General features: G+C 41.4%; 1 protein-coding gene across 1 annotated transcript; it reads right to left on the bottom strand.

The window, feature by feature from the left end:
- Window positions 1–560: 560 nt before the first annotated feature.
- On the bottom strand, window positions 561–14,412 carry LOC115107417 (histamine H3 receptor). The gene is made up of 3 exons (XM_029630816.2): window positions 13,626–14,412; window positions 12,983–13,149; window positions 561–3,667 (listed from the first exon to the last, which is right to left on the bottom strand). Exons 1-3 carry the CDS (start codon window positions 13,876–13,878, stop codon window positions 2,810–2,812), a joined length of 1,278 nt encoding a protein of 425 aa, XP_029486676.2. The 5' UTR covers window positions 13,879–14,412; the 3' UTR covers window positions 561–2,809.
- Between the last annotated feature and the right edge of the window lie 3,429 nt (window positions 14,413–17,841).

Genomic DNA, 17,841 nt, shown 5'->3' with positions numbered 1-17,841 from the left:
ACATGAGATCAAATAGTTTTTATGACATTTCAGTGCAGGGTTAGCTGAGTGTAAACGCAGAAGGTATTGGAGAGGCTGTAAACCAATTGGAGAGCCCAAAGTATTTCAAATTGCCCTTTTCACCTCTTTTCAGAAAACTTTAACAATAGGACAGTATCAGATGAGATGTGCATTAGTACCTTTCTGCTGCTTACATTTGAGACTTACCCCAAAACATGCAGGGTCATATTTACATCTTAAACTGTAGCTGATGAGTTGTATAGGAACAACATATTTTCTTTGCATTGGCAAGAATAGCTTCCTATTCACAATTAGCGATGGTCACCCCAAAGTCTTGCTGCCATACATGTTTGCTGCTATCAGTGTTGATCTTGCCTATAGTAAAAAGACTGTTATATACGTTGCATTCGGAAAGTATTCAGACCCCTTGACTTTTTCCACATTTTGTTACATTACGGCCTTATTCTAAAATGGATGAAATATATATTATAATATATTATTTATTTATATATTAATATATTATTTATATTATAATATAAAATATATTTTTTTCACCTCATCAATCTACACACACTATCACTAAGCAAAACATGTTTTTAGAAATTATTTAAAATGTATTAAAATTAAAAAACTGATATCAAATTTACATAAGTATTCAGACCCTTTACTCAGTACTTTGTTGAAGCAGCTTCGGCAGCGCTTATAGCCTCGAGTCTTCCTGAGTATGACACTTCAAGCTTGGCACAACTGTATTTGGGAAGTTTCCCCCATTCTTCTCTGCATATCCTCTCAAGCTTTGTCAGGTTGGATGGGGAGTGATGCTGCACAGCTATTTTCAGGTCACTCCAGAGATGTTCAATCAGGTTCAAGTCCGGGCTCTGGCTGTGCCACTCAAGGATTTTCAGAGACTCCTACGTTCTCTTAGCTGTGTGCTTAGGGTTGTTGTCCTGTTGGAAGGTGAACCTTCACCCCAGTCTGAGGTCCTGAGCGCTCTGGAGCAGGTTTTCAACAAGGATCTCTCTGTACTTTGCTCTGTTCATCTTTGCCTCAATCCTGGCTAGTCTCCCAGTCCCTGCCGCAGAAAAATATCCCCACAGCATGATGCTGCCACCACCATGCAAGGTTTTCTCCAGATGTGACGCTTGGCATTCAGGCTAAAGAGTTAAATCTTTGATTTCATCAGATCAGAGAATCTTTTTTCTCATTGCCTTTTGGCACACTCCAAGCGGGCTGTCATACGCCTTTTACTGAGGAGTGGCTTCCGTCTGGTCACTATACCATAAAGGCCTGATTGGTGGAGTGCTGCGGAGATGGTTGTCCTGGAAGGTTCTCCCATCTCCACAGAGGAACTCTGGGGCTCTGTCAGAGTGACCACGGCCCTTCTCCTCTGATTGCCCAGTTTGGCCGGGCGGCCAGCTCTAGGAAGAGTCTTGGTGGTTCCAAGCTTCTTCCATTTAAGAATGATGGAGGCCACACTGAGTTCTTGGGGACCTTCAGTGCTGCAGAAATGTTTTGGTACCCTTCCCCAGATCTGTGCCTCGACACAATCCTGTCTTGGAGCTCTACGGACAATTCCTTCGACCTCATGGCTTGATTTCTGCTCTGACATGCACTATCAACTGTGGGACCTTACATAGACAGGTGTGTGTCTTTCCAAGTCATGTCCAATCAATTGAATTTACCACAGGTGGACTCCAAGTTGTATAAATATCTCAAGGATGATCAATGGAAACAGGATGCACCTGAGCTCAATTTCGAGTCTCATAGAAAAGGGTCTGAATACTTATGTAAATAAGGTATTTCTGAGTTGTAATACATTTGCAACAATTTCTAAAAACCTGTTTTCACTTTGTCATTATGGGGTATTATGTATAGATTTTCTAACCCTTATTTCTTTTAAAACCTTTATTGTTATTAGATTCTAACCTTTATTTAAAGATTTTGCATCAAACTGTCCCCTTTTCTTTTTATGACAGATGGTGTAAAAAGGCTTCTGAAGTTTGTAATTTCCACATTGAAATTGAAGACTTGATTTACCCTTATGAAAAATGTATGAACCCCTACCAAAATGTCCATTAATTATAATTTGCATCATCATTCACATTTCCTGTTGCTGCATTATTATTTTCCTGCTCTAGCAAACTGGCTCAAATTAAGATCCTACATCTGTATATTACCTATGTGTCATCACCATGTTCGCAACAAAGTGATGTAGAAGTAGGGGTAAACACATGGAAATCACACACACACCAAGGAACACTTGATTTGGTATTACACTGAACTATTCTTTCACATTTCACTGAAAATCTTTTTCTACATAGCACATTTACAAGTATACCAGTACCATTCAGATCTATAACTGGCAGAGACACGAAGCACTGATAAGATTTGAGATTTCCTCCCAGTCCTAGGAGCATCTGCACCTACACTATTCACACCCGAATGCATTAGCAACAACACAACAAATATATCTACAACAACTAGTATTTCAATATTACAGTATTGTTAGATTCACTTCTGAAATGTAAATACAAACACTTGGTTTTACCCTCTAAGTGCAAATTTCAAACTTGGCACATAGAAGGATTTGATGTGTCTGAAACAAAAAAACAGGGATATCAGTAATAACATTTTTTCTATCATATTTGAATAACAAAGACCAAAGTGAGTATCTAAAAAAGGGTTTCACACTCCTATTCATGGCTGAGCTATGTACACAACATTCCACAATGCCTGAGGAAAAAAATCCATATCCATTTGCAGTAGTCTTCTCACTCCAGTGACTCCCAGCCAGCCATACGTTGCATCACTAGCAAGACTGGGTCTCAATGTGAGGTTGGACAGACTGACGCTTGGGGCACAGTATCTTAGCAAAAGCCCTTCGGAAGCTGCTGTGGCAGAGAGGGTAAAGGAAAGGGTTAATACCAGAGTTCAGCCACAAGAGCCAAAACGTCACCTCGTACCAGTAGTGCTCCACACATCGCCCGCTACAGGCCGCTCGTATTATCATCAGTAGGGTGTAAGGTGCCCAGCAGATCCCGAAAATGCACACTATAATGGCCAGCGACTTGGCAATCTTCTTGTCGCGGGAGAGGCGGGAGCCCTCTGAGCTCCTGCTGGATGGCACGATGGGGGCCTGGAATTGGAGGAGCCTGGAAGTTTTCCTGCAGGAAGGGCCCTTGTTTCTCTGAATGAAGGTGTGTCCGCTGCTGGGCTCCCCACTGGAGGATGGCGACAGCTCCTCGTCCTCCTCTATCACCTCTGAAACAGCGGTTGGCTCACTCGATGATACCTTGCGAGTCTTGACAAAAAACACAGACAAGGTAGCACCTCCTTCCCTGAGACTTCCCCTGTCCCTGTGTGCCTTGGTGTCCTCCTTACGGATAGCCCTGCTCTTGTTCCTCCTCTGGATGTTCAGGTAGATGCACAGGTTGAAGAAGGTCACAGAGATAAAGGGGGTGAAGAACTCAAACGTAGACGCACTGAGTAGGAAGTACCAGGTGCAGTAGAACTCAGCGAAACACTCGTCGGCAGGGACGATGCTTTTACCCACAACCAGCTCCCAGAAGATAATGGCAGGGCCATAGAGAAGGAAGGCCAACACCCACACAGCCACCATCTTCACCACAGCATGGTGGGTCATGCTCCGCTGAGCTCTATATTTCACCTGGAAGTAGAGAAGTGAAGTGAGAAAAATAGCATACAAAACCTCACAGTAACATTTAATAATAATATCACCATATTTTTTAAAAATACAGATGTAATAAACTGCATAATCAATTCCATGTCTCTCAATGCAGGTAGCCTAGTGGTTAGAGCGTTGGACTTGTAACAGAAAGGTTGCAAGATTGAATCCTCGAGCTGACAAGATAAAAATCTGTTGTTCTGCTCCTGAACAAGGCAGTTAACCCACTGTTCCTAGGCCGTCATTGAAAATAAGAATTTGTTCTTAACTGACTTGCCTAGTTAAATAAAGGTAAAATAAATATAAACATTTGTAAAGGTGTATTGGATCCATTACTTTAAGGCCTTATTTGGACCTATGGGGGAGGTATTATTTCCTTGGGTGATAGGGTTCAAGAGCCCCTCCTCCATGGTGTGTCAGTGAAGCCAGAGGAGCAGGAGAGCTTTAGGCTGAGTGTGATACTGAATAATAATACAGGAGAGTGTGGAGGCACATCTGTCTGTCTGCTCTCTCCCTCTCATCTTCACCATTCTCTTCACCCAGGAATGAGCTTTTCACCTTCCATTTCCATTTCACCTTATCTCTCTGTTTGCTTTGTTCATCTTCACCTCCCTTTCTCTGTCCCCGATTCCCCACCTACCTCTGTCTCTCGCAGTCTTTTTCCTGGCGATCAAATAAACAACAATTGCTGAGATGTCATCAAAATCAATGTCATCAAACTGAACAACTTGACTTTGTTGTTTGTCATGGCTGCGTCTAGGTATACTGACTTTGCTGTCAATCATGGAGACTGTGAGCACTGGGAGCAATAACAAGATCAAACATACACTCTACAGACAGGGGTTATTTTCCATCATTGTAACTCATTATCAAACACTACATGCAGCACTGTACTGTACTTGTTTTATTATGTATTAATATGTATTCATTGTTAATCAGGGAACCAGAAAGATATTCCGCTAGAAAACTTTACAACCACTGTAAAGTAACCTTTTAAACTTTGTAGAATGTTTGAATGTAAAAAACGATATTTTATTATGATAAAATATTGTATGACACATTCACTTATGCAGCTCCAGATAAAGTATAGTGACCCTTTACATACCCAAAATCGAGAACCTACTGATACCTACCAGTCACAGATGTTCTGCATGTTCTTTACTATACATGTAGAGACTTTGAATATCTACATCAACATACTACATAAACATAGCTTTAATACTATCTGCATTTCATTCCTCTCTCAGGAAGCCATTGTGCTGATAAGCAAATGACCGAAACAGAAAATAGATTGGAGACATATTCTAAGAAAGTACATCAAACAATCAATTTTCCACCAAAACCATTGACCATAGTCTTCAAATCAAACAAAGTCAAACAAATTCAAGTGACCTAGCCATTGAGAGCATTGGGCCAGTAAACGAAAGGTCACTGGTTCGAATCCCTGAGCTGACTAGGTAAAACAATCTGTTGATGTGCCTTTGAGCAAGGCACTTTACCCTAATTGCTCTGGATAAAAGTGTCAGCTAAATTATGTAAATGTAAAAACTACAAAGAGCATTGATTCAAATGTGCTTTGTTTAACTTGTGAAAGTACACAGCAGCATTTACATTAGGACATAACTAGTCGACTTGCCTCCCTGAGCATGTTCAAAGTTCAAAGCCTCCCTGAGCATGTTCAAAGTTCAAAGCCTCCCTGAGCATGTTCAAAGTTCAAAGCCTCCCTGAGCATGTTCAAAGTTCAAAGCCTCCCTGAGCATGTTCAAAGTTTCTCCTCGTTGTTGTTTCCATGTCCTTCAGTAAACTGTTTGTAAAGACTGCCTGTTGCATGAACCCTTGGGTTCATTAATCAGTGTCTTCTGTCTAGGTGGGTGAGTGCGTATATAATAGTTCATATTAAATTCCACAAGGAAATTAACTACAGCAGTTACAAAGTGACAAAACCCCTCTAGGGTCACAATAAGGTGGCAGTCTTGCTGGTGCTGTGTAAGAAATATCAATATTTGTATTGTCATGAACAATATTGATTGGCCAAAACTAGCATTTAATATGAATGGTTGAGAGAGATTGGGCTATGATATCATGCTTAGAGAGTGCCCCTTCATAGGGCAACAAAACTATTTAGTTAACATTACATTTCTGAATGCTCTGCATAGTCACATGGAATAAATATAAAGTACACACCCCTATGTATATATTTGGACAGTAAAGCTGTACTCCAGCATTTTGGATTTGACACCAAATGTTTTATATGAGGCGACAGTACAAAATGTCACCTTTTATTTGAGGGTATTTTCATACATGTCTGTTTTATCGTTTAGAAATTAAAGCACTTTATGTATCTAGTCCCCAATTTGAAGGTGTCATAAGTATTTGGACAAATTCATTTATAGTGTATTAAATTTAGCCCAAATTTGAGTTTTTGGTCCCGTATTCCTAGCATGCAATGACTACATCAAGCTTGGGACTCAAATGTTGGATGCATTTGCAGTTTGTTTTGTTTGTGTTTCAGATTATGGTTGTGCCCATAATAAATGAATGGTAAATCATGTATTGTGTCATTCTGAACACTTCTACATTAATGTGGATGCTACCATAGCCGCGGGAAGTTGTTTGGGGGTGGGGGTGCTGCATTTTTTTTGATGATGGAGGGGGGAGGGGGGTTCACTGAGAAAACAATGCTTGCACTGAAGATGTCTATATCTGGTCTGCTAATACAGGACTAGTAAAGGTCAAGTGCACAACTTTTGTTAAAATATTTAAACTAAATGTACAGTATTTGAGTGTTTACCAGCTTTTGCAACTTGAGTCTGATAATTATCTGTACTAAACAGTTAATCTGATATTACTTGTGGAATATAGAAATACTTGCTTGATATTTGTTTTCCAGTTTCATGAAACACATTGAAATGCAACTTATTTCAACGTGAAAACTGAAAAGGTCTATTAATTCCTTTTCCATTAAGTGGTTTGTAAGGATGGTATATTAATACTGCACAACTACTGTTATTTGATGAAGAAAAATATTGAATTTGATGCAGATGTTTTGTGTCTTTGCCCATAGCTTTGCACCGTTTGATGTGGATGTTTGAAGAAAGGGTTTGTTCTTTCTGGATTCCATTAGAATGGCAATCACAGAGAAATGGACAGGGCAACAACTCTTACAATTCCAACTATTGAATCCTGCAAGATAATGTTCTTAATTGTAAACTGGGTGGTTCGAGCCCTGAATGCTGATTGGCTGATTTGTCATACCGTATACCACAGGTATGACAAAACATTAATTTTTTACCTGTCTAATTACATTGGTAACCAGTTCATAATAGCAATAAGGCACCTCGGGGGTTTGTAGCATATGGCCAATTTACCACGTTGCGTCGTGCCTAAGAACAGCCCTTAGCTGTGGTTATATTGGCCATATTCCACAACACCTCGGACCTTATGGCTTAATTATGCAACTACCTTTTGTGGCAAAGTGAAGATGCTGAAAAAATGTATATTTGCGCCTACGCTACAGATGTCTATATCGGTCCACTAATACTAGTAAAGGACCAATTAGGGTTGCACATTTTGGGGAATATTCAGCGGTGGAAACTTTCCGTGGGAATATATGGGAATTAACGGATATATGTGCATATTAATATTAATACCATTTAAATGTAGATGTTTATTGCATTTTATATATTTACCATATAATATGGAGACAGAAACAAAAACATTTTACCTTATCATGATCCACCTCTACGTAGACGACACCATTCTGTATACTTCTGGCCCTCCTTTGGACACTGTGTTAACAACCCTCCAGGCAAGCTTCAATGCCATACAACTCTCCTTCCGTGGCCTCCAATTGCTCTTAAATACAAGTAAAACTAAATGCATGCTCTTCAACCGATCGCTACCTGCACCTGCCCGCCTGTCCAACATCACTATTCTGGACGGCTCTGACTTAGAATACGTGGACAACTACAAATACTTAGGTGTCTGGTTAGACTGTAAACTCTCCTTCCAGACTCATATCAAACATCTCCAATCCAAAGTTAAATCTAGAATTGGCTTCCTATTTTGCAACAAAGCATCCTTCACTCATGCTGCCAAACATACCCTTGTAAAACTGACCATCCTACCAATCCTCGACTTTGGCGATGTCATTTACAAAATAGCCTCCAATACCCTACTCAACAAATTGGATGCAGACTATCACAGTGCAATCCGTTTTGTCACCAAAGCCCCATATACTACCCACCATTGCGACCTGTACGCTCTCGTTGGCTGGCCCTCGCTTCATACTCGTCGCCAAACCTACTGGCTCCATGTCATCTACAAGACCCTGCTAGGTAAAGTCCCCCCTTATCTCAGCTCGCTGGTCACCATAGCATCTCCCACCTGTAGCACACGCTCCAGCAGGTATATCTCTCTATTCACCCCCAAAACCAATTCTTTCTTTGGCCGCCTCTCCTTCCAGTTCTCTGCTGCCAATGACTGGAACAAACTACAAAAATCTCTGAAACTGGAAACACTTATCTCCCTCACTAGCTTTAAGAACCAACTGTCAGAGCAGCTCACAGATTACTGCACCTGTACATAGCCCACCTATAATTTAGCCCAAACAACTACCTCTTTCCCTACTGTATTTTATTTATGTATTTATTTTGCTCCTTTGCACCCCATTAATTTTATTTCTACTTTGCACATTCTTCCATTGCAAATCTACCATTCCAGTGTTTTACTTGCTATATTGTATTTACTTTGCCACCATGGCCTTTTTTGCCTTTAATCTCACCTCATTTGCTCACATCATATATAGACTTGTTTATACTGTATTATTGACTGTATGTTTGTTTTACTCCATGTGTAACTCTGTGTTGTTGTATGTGTCGAACTGCTTTGCTTTATCTTGGCCAGGTCGCAATTGTAAATGAGAACTTGTTCTCAACTTGCCTACCTGGTTAAATAAAGGTGAAATAAATCAAATAAATTTAAAAAATCATAAGTAGACAATTGCAAATGATGAAATCCTTCCAATAGAAATAAAAAAACGATTTAGTTACAAATTTAACCTTAATTAAATTAGTTGACTATCCACATGGGATGATTTCACTGAACAACAAAAGAAAGGGAATATTGAATGATCCCCAATGATCCATCGCATCTCCCAAAAACATTTTCAACATACATCTGTAAAATGATAGTCTAGAAACTAAAACTTTGGTTGTCTTCCTCTCAGGCTTCCATGTCTTCGCCCTGGACCTCCTCAATGTCCACCTCTTGAACATCAGACTCTGAGGCCTCATCTTCAATGTCACTTTCCAACCTTGTTGAGGGTGGCTCATTGTCAGGCTCAAAAAGCCTCAAATTTGCCCGGATGGCCACCAATATTTGAACCCTTGTATTGGTCAGCCTGTTGCGCGCTTTGGTGTGTGTGTTCCCAAACAAGGACCAGTTGCGCTCTGAGGTGGCTGATGTTGGTGGGATTTGGAGGATGATGGAGGCAACAGGGGAAAGAGCCTCAGATCCACAAAGTCCCTTCCACCAGGTGGCTGATGAGATATATTGGCACAACTGCCGTATTGCATCTCCATCCCAAAGCCCTTGCTTGGAAGTGTACTTCGCCAGACTGCCAAGAACCTTGCCCTCATCCAGGCTGAGGTGGCGAGACACGGTAGTGATGACACCATAGGCCTTGTTGATCTCTGCACCAGACAGGATGCTCTTGCCAGCATACTTGGGGTCCAACATGTATGCTGCAGCGTGGATGGGCTTCAGGCAGAAGTCTTCACGCTTTTTGATGTATTTCAGAACTGTAGTTACCTCTGCTTGGAGCAACAGTGAAGTGGGCAGGGCAGTATGGATTTCTTCTCTTACATCTGCAAGCAGAGTCTAAACATCAGGCGGGATGGCATTGTCTCCCTCAATCCGTGCAATAGCTACTGCTATAGGTTTCAGGAGTTTTAGGCTGCTTACCACTCTCTCCCAAAATACATCCTCCAGGAGGATCTTCTTGATGAGGCTGTCCATATCGGCAGACTGTGATATGGCCATTTCCTGGAGAGACTCCTTCCCCTCCAGGAGACTGTCAAAAATGACAACACCACCCCAGCGGGTGTTGCTGGGCAGCTTCAATTTGGTGATCTTATTCTTCTCACTTCGCTTGGTGAGGTAGATTGCTGCTATAACTTGATGACCCTTCACATACCTAACCATTTCCTTGGCTCTCTTGTAGAGTGTATCCATTGTTTTCAGTGCCATGATGTCCTTGAGGAGCAGATTCAATGCATGAGCAGCACAGCCAATGGGTGTGATGTGAGGGTAGGACTCCTCCACTTTAGACCAAGCAGCCTTCATGTTCGCAGCATTGTTTGTCACCAGTGCAAATATCTTCTGTGGTCGAAGGTCATTGATGACTGTCTTCAGCTAATCTGCAATGTAGAGACCTGTGTGCCTGTTGTTCCTTATGTCTGTGCTCTTGAGAATACCGGTTTGAGGGGTGGAGATGGTGTAGTTAATTTTAATTTTTAATTTTTTAATTTTACCTTTATTTAACCAGGTAAGTCAGTTAAGAACAAATTCTTATTTTCAATGACGGCCTAGGAACAGTGAGTTAACTGCCTTTTCAGGGGCAGAACGACAGATTTGTACCTTGTCAGCTCTGGGGTTTGAACTTGCAACCTTCCGGTTACTAGTCCAACGCTCTAACCACTAGGCTACCCTGCCACCCCGGGCGAACATTTGACCACCCATCAGAGATGATTGTAATACAGGTTGCTTTCTCTGATTTGCTTGACCTTCACTTGACCTCTGTTGAACTCTGCATCCAGCAAATGAGTAGATAAAGCATGTCTGGTTGGAGGAGTGTATGCTGGGCGAAGAACATTCAGAAATCTCTTCCAACACATTGCCTGTGAGCATCAGAGGTGAACCAGTTGCATACACAGCTTGAGCAAGACATTCATCATTTCTCTGACTACGTTCCTCCATTGAGTCAAAAAACTTCTGATTCCAGGAGGACCATGAGCTGTTGCTATCGATAAGGTGTCTGATTCATCATTTTCACCTCGAATAGAAGTAGAGGGACTTTTGTCAGAGGTTGCTTGTTGTGAGAGCTGAAGGAACGTTATGCACTTGGCCAGATGAGTCTGCATCTTTGTTGCATTCTTCACATATGATTTGGCACAGTATTTGCAAATGTACACAGCTTTTCCTTCTACATTAGCTGCAGTGAAATGTCTCCACACATCACATACTGCCCGTGGCATTCTCCTGTAAAGATTAGGAAAATAATAGTAAAAAAAACAACCAATACAATTCCATGATCAGATAAATAGTTAAGCAGTTAGATTAAACAACTCCTTTGTAAGATAAATGTTTTAAAATGAAACAGGTGAGTTAACACTCCTCAGTTAGCAGGCTTAAGCAAGCTAAAACCCACATGGTAGCAAAAACTAAGTAACAGAAATTGTTAGAAATTATTTAAACACACTTTGCTGTAGGCTACTATTTACTAAATAACAAAAAAACGATCTATGTCATGTACAATATATTCACCCCACCCAGTATTGTAATCAAAACACCCAGTCCTTGGCTCAGACAGTGTAGTAGTGTGGGCTCAATAGCATCTCATTAGTGTGAAAGATCTTGAGAATCAGCTGTACATGTGATGGAAGAATGCACTGTGCCTGCAGAGGGTTGCAATTCCATTGAATTGGGGACAGTTTAACCAAAATATGCCAGAAGACCTAGAATTGCCTTGTTTATCCCACAAAAAAAGGTTCACTCTTATAAGCTAACTTTTTGATGAATTTAAGCAAAATTTCCAAAGTTCCCGAACATAACTTCCCATGGAAAATTTCCAGAAAATTACTGGAAAGTTTCCGACTCTTTGCAACCCTAGGCCCTAGGCAGTCATGTGATTTTTATTCATTTATTATTATTATTTGTTTATTCTGATTTTCCAGGCGATGCGGCAGCTCCCCTACTTCCTGCGGCTGCTACCATGATAACAGATCCTGAATAATGATGAGTGAGAAAGTTACAGAGGCATAAATATCATACCCGCACCAAAAAATGATAATCTCCCATTATTGGTAATGGTGTGAGGTTAGCATGTTTTGGGGGTATGATCTTTGTGCATCCGTAACTTTCTCAATCATCATTATTCACGATTCATTCATGACTATCCGTAATTATGGTAGCATCCACATTCATTTTGTTCAAAAACATTCTATACAATAAAAGTGACTCCAAAATGACAATACAATATTTACCATTCATTTCTACTGGGCACAACATAATCCGAAACACAACCAAAACAAACTGCAAATACATCCAACAAATGTGTAGAGTCACAAGCTTGATGCCGTCATCGTGTGCTAGGAATATGGGACCAAATACTAAACTTTTGACTAAATGTATACACTACAAGTGAATTTGTCCAAATACTTGACACTTTCAAATAGGGGGACTAGATACAATTGCATTGGTTTCGAAACAGTAAAACAGATGTGTATGAAAATACCTTCAAATAAAATGACATTCTGTACTGTCACATCATATAAAACATTTGATCTCAAATCCAAAATGCTGGAGTATACAGACAAATGAAAAGTTTTAGCTTCACTGACCCCCCCCAAAAACATAGGGGGTATAATATTTTTTATTTATCCAGGACGTTGAGGTATTTTACAAGGGAGACCTCAATACGATTGATAAAGCAATGTCCAGTTTAGTATTCAGACCAGAGTATCCAGGGATTGCATCCCGAAAGCAGATGAAGATCAAAGAGTAGCACGCTGGTCGACAAGGACCGAGCCACTTTGTCTGGACTTCCAACAGAGCTCATTCAGAGTCAGTGCCACCGCAACACGGTGCATCCTATCAAGACACGTATTAAAGGTAGACTCAGATGAGATGAGACATGCAATACTTGGCTCTCACAGGGTCACACACAGTATCTTTACATGTGCACGGGTTTGCTTCAGTGGAGAATTTGAGCCTTGTGGTTCAACGCTCTTAGTTTTTGCGGAAATTGACCCATGCCGTTTACTTTCTGCATCTATGTCACGTCGCTGAGTCAACCTTTAGTCCTACTGGCAGTGACTGTCAAACCATTCTGCAGTACCTCTGTATTGGTAATGGGCCTTGTAAAGCAGTTGCGTAGTGGCAGGAGGGCCATATGAACAGTAAAACATGCAGTACCTGCATTTGAAACAGCATTTCAAATGTCACCGTGCATGTGGGTGCATGTGTGCACGTTGTGCATGCATGCCTGCATGTGGCACGGTAGCTCTCTATACTCACTGCTCTGGTGACGGAGAGGAACCGGTCATAGCTGATGAGGACTATGTTGAAGACAGAGGCAGTGCAGAGCAAGTAGTCCATGAGGAGCCACAGCTTACAGAGACCTCTGCCTAGCACCCAGCGGCCTGTCAGGTTGTAGGGGATGTATACAGGGATGCAGAATGCACCTGCAAGGACACACTGTGTATAGACTGAACCCCGAACAATGTGTCCATAGCTCCATAATCAACGCCATAATTCATTTTCACAGCAAATTAATTTCTAAACAAGCCTGCTGGCAAGTGGCAGCATTATGTGTGAAAAAGTATTGGCAGCATTGTGTGTGAAAAATTATTACCAAAGGTGTGTTGGGTTTTAATTTGCATTCATGAACCATCAATTATTCAAGAGCTCTATAAATCTGTTATAAATGTCCTTGTGGAAAACCTTTTGCTAAGATTCTTTCAAAGTTAATGCAAAAAAACACATTTCTTTACTTTCCACAATTATTGTCCATTATGATGGCACTTGACAGTGTCTTATATAGCTTAATGAACAAAAAAATGGCATTATCCCACCAGAGCCATACTAGACAGACAAATAGATTAGATAGCAGACCCACAGACAGGATAGATAAAATAGATAAATAAAATAGACTACTCACCAACAAGAAAATCAGAAATGGCAAGGTTGAGGAAGAAGTAGTTGCTTTGATTTCGTAGGCTCTTGTCAACAATGAAAGCCAGGATAACAAGTGCGTTGCCAGCCACAACCACGACTACCAGAATAATCATAAGCACGGCAAGAATCACCATCATATAGCCCGGGTGAGCCCCTCCAGTTTCGTGGACTGTCCCCGTGTAGCCGCCGGGAGTGAAGTTGGTGCTTATATTAGATTCCAGGATATTAGCACCCATAGTTAATCTTATAATAAAACCATTACACTTGCCTTCGTTATGAAACTACTAATCAATGTGATTTCCATAGATATGTTAAAAGAGACGCAGAAAAGCGAATACGAAAGTCGTCTTGAAAATGAAAGCTGACTTCTGAATGAAAGGAATTTCTTCCGACAGATTTAAAACTATATTTGTCAATCTGCTGTCGTGCAGGATGACGTGATTTATCCTGTCCTCAAAGGTGACCGGGCGGGTTACGGGAGCATAGGTTCTTGTGCTACTTTTTAGTGAGCGACGCGATCGCTTTGAATTCAGTGTGCAATGGAGAAGGGTGCGTCTATGGTATTATGGAAAACTAAATTAACCTACAGCGCGCAACGGTATATCTAGTAGGTTCTTTGTAGCGCATTTACTGTTCGCTGCCCTGCACGGGAGCAAGAATTGTCACTGAAGAGTGTAGACTGGATGTGCATGGAAAACGAAACAGAATATTCTGATTGAAAAAGTATTCTACTTGGAATAAAACCATTGAATATAATGATGGCTGGATTTTTTTTTATCGAGGTAGCCTGAGAAAAGAAATCTAACACGGATTGAGAGTGTAAAATAAGGTGGTTTCATGTAGCTTTGTTTTTGTGTAGATTTTCATCCTAGAATAAAACGCACAAAAAACAGGTGCACTTGACACATGGTTCCTGTCTGAGTATAGGCCTATGTCCCCGGACAGCTGGAAGCATCGCACGCTAACTCTGTAAGGGAAGTAAATTAAACTGTGGCCAAAACCATTCTGCAATTTTGCTTGACCACAGTTATGGTTAAATACTAGTGCATCAATACTGCAATGAAATGCACCTGTTTCCCAGGTGGAGTGGCTTAAATGTACCATTGTTCAATAAAATAAAAAGTGCCGAATTTGGTCCGCAGACTGCCTATTAGGAAACTCTGCTCTATGGTCTCGCTGTGTACTCAGGGCCAGTTTAATGCAGGGGCTTACCAGGGCTGAAGCCCATGGGCCCAGGCCAAGAGGAAAGGAAATATATAATATACTGAACAAAAATATAAATGCAATATGTGTTGGTCCCATGTTTCATGAGCTGAAATAAAAGATTCCAAAAATGTTCTATGCACAAAAAAGCTTATTTCTCTCAAATTTTGTGCACAACTTTGTTTATATCCCTGTTAGTGAGAATTTCTCCTGCCATGATAATCGAGCCACCTGACAGGTGTGGCATATCAAGAAGGTGATTAAACAGCATGGTCGTTGCACAGGTGCACCTTGTGCTGGGGACAGTAAAAAGCCATTTTAAAATTAGCCATTTGAAAGGCTGGTCATGGCTCACAACATCATTATCCCAGAAACCCTATACCCAGTCCAATTTGCATACCGTCCCAAGAGATCCACAGATGATGCAATCTCTATTGCACCACACACTGCCCTTTCCTACCTGGACAAAAGGAACACCTACGTGAGAATGCTATTCATTGACTACAGTTCAGCGTTCAACACCATAGAGCCTTCAAAGCTCATAACTAAGCTAAGGACCCTGGGACTAAATACCTCCATTTGCAACTGGATCAATGGACTTCCTAACGGGCCGCCCCCAGGTGGTAAGGGTAGGTAACAACACATTATGCCACACTGATCCTCAACACGGGGGTCCCTCAGGGGTGCGTGCTCTGTCCCCTCCTGTACTCCCTGTTCACCCATGACTGCATGGCCAAGCACGGCTCAAACACCATCATTACGTTTCCCAATGACACAACAGTGGTAGGCCTGATCACCGACAAATATGAGACAACCTATAGGGAGGAGGTCAGAGACCTGGCAGTGTGGTGCCAGGATAACAACCTCTCCCTCAACGTGATCAAGACAAAGGATAGGATTGTGGACTATAGGAAAAGGAAGGGTGAGTACACCCCCATTCTCATTGACGGGGCTGTAGTGGAGTAGATTGAGAGATTCAAGTTCCTTGGAGTCCACATCACTAACGAACTGTCATGGTCCAAACACATCAAGACAGTCGTGAAACGGGCATCCCACGCTAACTCTTCCCCCTCAGGAGACTGAAAAGATTTGGAATGGGTCCTCAGATCCTCAAAAGGTTTTACCGCTGCACCATCAAGAGCACTGGTTGCATCACTGCCTGGTATGGAATTTTGACTTTGATTAAATGTCAGGAATTGTGAAAAACTGATCTTAAATGTATTTGTCTATGGTGTATGTAAACTTCCGACTTCAACTGTATGTATCACTTTATTTTATTATTATTTCATGATGCCATCTATTTTGTGAAGTGCACCAGTCCCTCCTGCAGCAAAGCACCCCCACAACATGATGCTGCCACCCCCGTGGTCCACTGTTGGGATGGTGTTCTTCAGCTTGCAAGCCTCCCCTTTTTTCCTCCAAACATAACAATGGTCATTATGGCCAAACAGTTCTATTTTTGTTTCATCAGACCAGAGGACATTTATCTAAAAAGTATGATCTTTGTCCACATGTGCAGTTGCAAACTGTGTCTGGCTTTTTTATGGCAGTTTTGGAGCATTGGCTTCTTCCTTGCTGAGCGGCCTTTCAGGTTATGTCAATATAGGACTCGTTTTACTGTGGATATAGATACTTTTGTACCTGTTTCCTCCAGCATCTTCACAAGGTCCTTTGCTGTTGTTCTGGGATTGATTTGCACTTTTCGCACCAAAGTACGTTAATCTCTAGGAGACCGAACGCATCTCCTTCCTGAGTGGTGTGACAGCTGCGTGGTCCCATGGTGTTTATACTTGCATACTATTGTTTGTACAGATGAACTTGGGACCTTCAGGTGTTTGAAAATTGCTCCCAAGGATGAACCAGACTTGTGGAGAACTACAAAATCTTTTCTGGGGTCTTGGCTGATTTCTTTTTATTTTCCCATGATGTCAAGCAACAGGCACTGAGTTTGAAGGTAGGCCTTGAAATACATCCACAGGTGCACCTCCAATTGACTCAAATTATGTCAATTAGCCTAACAGAAGCTTCTAATGACATATTTTTCTGGAATTTTTCAAGCTGTTTAAAGGCACAGTCAACTTAGTGTATGTAAACTTCTGACCCACTGGAATTGTGATACAGTGAATTATATGGGAAATAATCTGTCTGTAAACAATTGTTGGAAAAATCACTTGTGTCATGCACAAATTAGATGTCCTAACCGACTTGCCAAAGCTATATTGTTTTAACAAGAAATTTGTGGAGTGGTTGAAAAATGAGTTTTATTGACTTCAATCTAAGTGTATGTAAACTCCCGACTTCAACTGTATATACACACTCACACACACACATATACATACAGTATATACGAGCTGACAAGGTACAAATCTGTAGTTCTGCCCCTGAGCAAGGCAGTTAACCCACTGTTCCCTGTGCTCCGAAGGGGTGGATGTCGATTAAGGCAGCCCCCCACACCTCGCTGATTCAGTGGGGTTGGGTTAAATGTGAAAGACACATTTCAGTTGAAGGCATTCAGTTGTACAACTGACTAGGTATCCCCCTTTCCCATATATACAACCACAGGAAGACTCAGGAGTCCACTTTCAGTGAGTGTAGACAGCCTGCTGCTTCCACTCTGCTAATCAGATGGGAGGAGGAGTAGGTAGGGGGTCCATGTGGGTAACTGGGGGGCCCTGCGTTGATTGGGTGACTGATTAATACAATTAAAATAAAGAAACTGCATAATAAATAAATCTGACTTGTCAGTTGTGTTAGTCAGGGGCTGGGCCCAAGCCCGTAGTTACGTGTTTTTATTTAAATTTTAAATCCAACCACAGGAGCCCGCTCTCAATGTTCAAAATTCAGCAGAGAGCATAATTTAGCCACAGGGGATCAATAGTTTATATAAAAAATGTGGTTATGACAAGCGCATAGTGGTATCTGCCAAAATTAAGGAAACATCAACATAAATGGTCTTAAAAGGGTGTTGCTGAACAGCTTCAATGCGCCTTAGCATA

Source organism: Oncorhynchus nerka, linkage group LG24, assembly GCF_034236695.1.
Source record: "Oncorhynchus nerka isolate Pitt River linkage group LG24, Oner_Uvic_2.0, whole genome shotgun sequence".
Taxonomy (NCBI): domain Eukaryota; kingdom Metazoa; phylum Chordata; class Actinopteri; order Salmoniformes; family Salmonidae; genus Oncorhynchus; species Oncorhynchus nerka.
Note: the sequence above shows the minus strand (reverse complement) of the source record. Positions and strands in the feature narration are given on the sequence as shown.

Coding starts and splice junctions, on each gene's coding strand:
- LOC115107417 (XM_029630816.2), bottom strand. CDS start 13,878: ATGGGTGCTAATATCCTGGAATCTAATATAAGCACCAACTTCACTCCC. Junction 13,150..13,625: donor CATTTCTGATTTTCTTGTTG/GTGAGTAGTCTA, acceptor GTGTCCTTGCAG/GTGCATTCTGCATCCCTGTA. Junction 3,668..12,982: donor TCCTCTCCGTCACCAGAGCA/GTGAGTATAGAG, acceptor CTCTACTTCCAG/GTGAAATATAGAGCTCAGCG.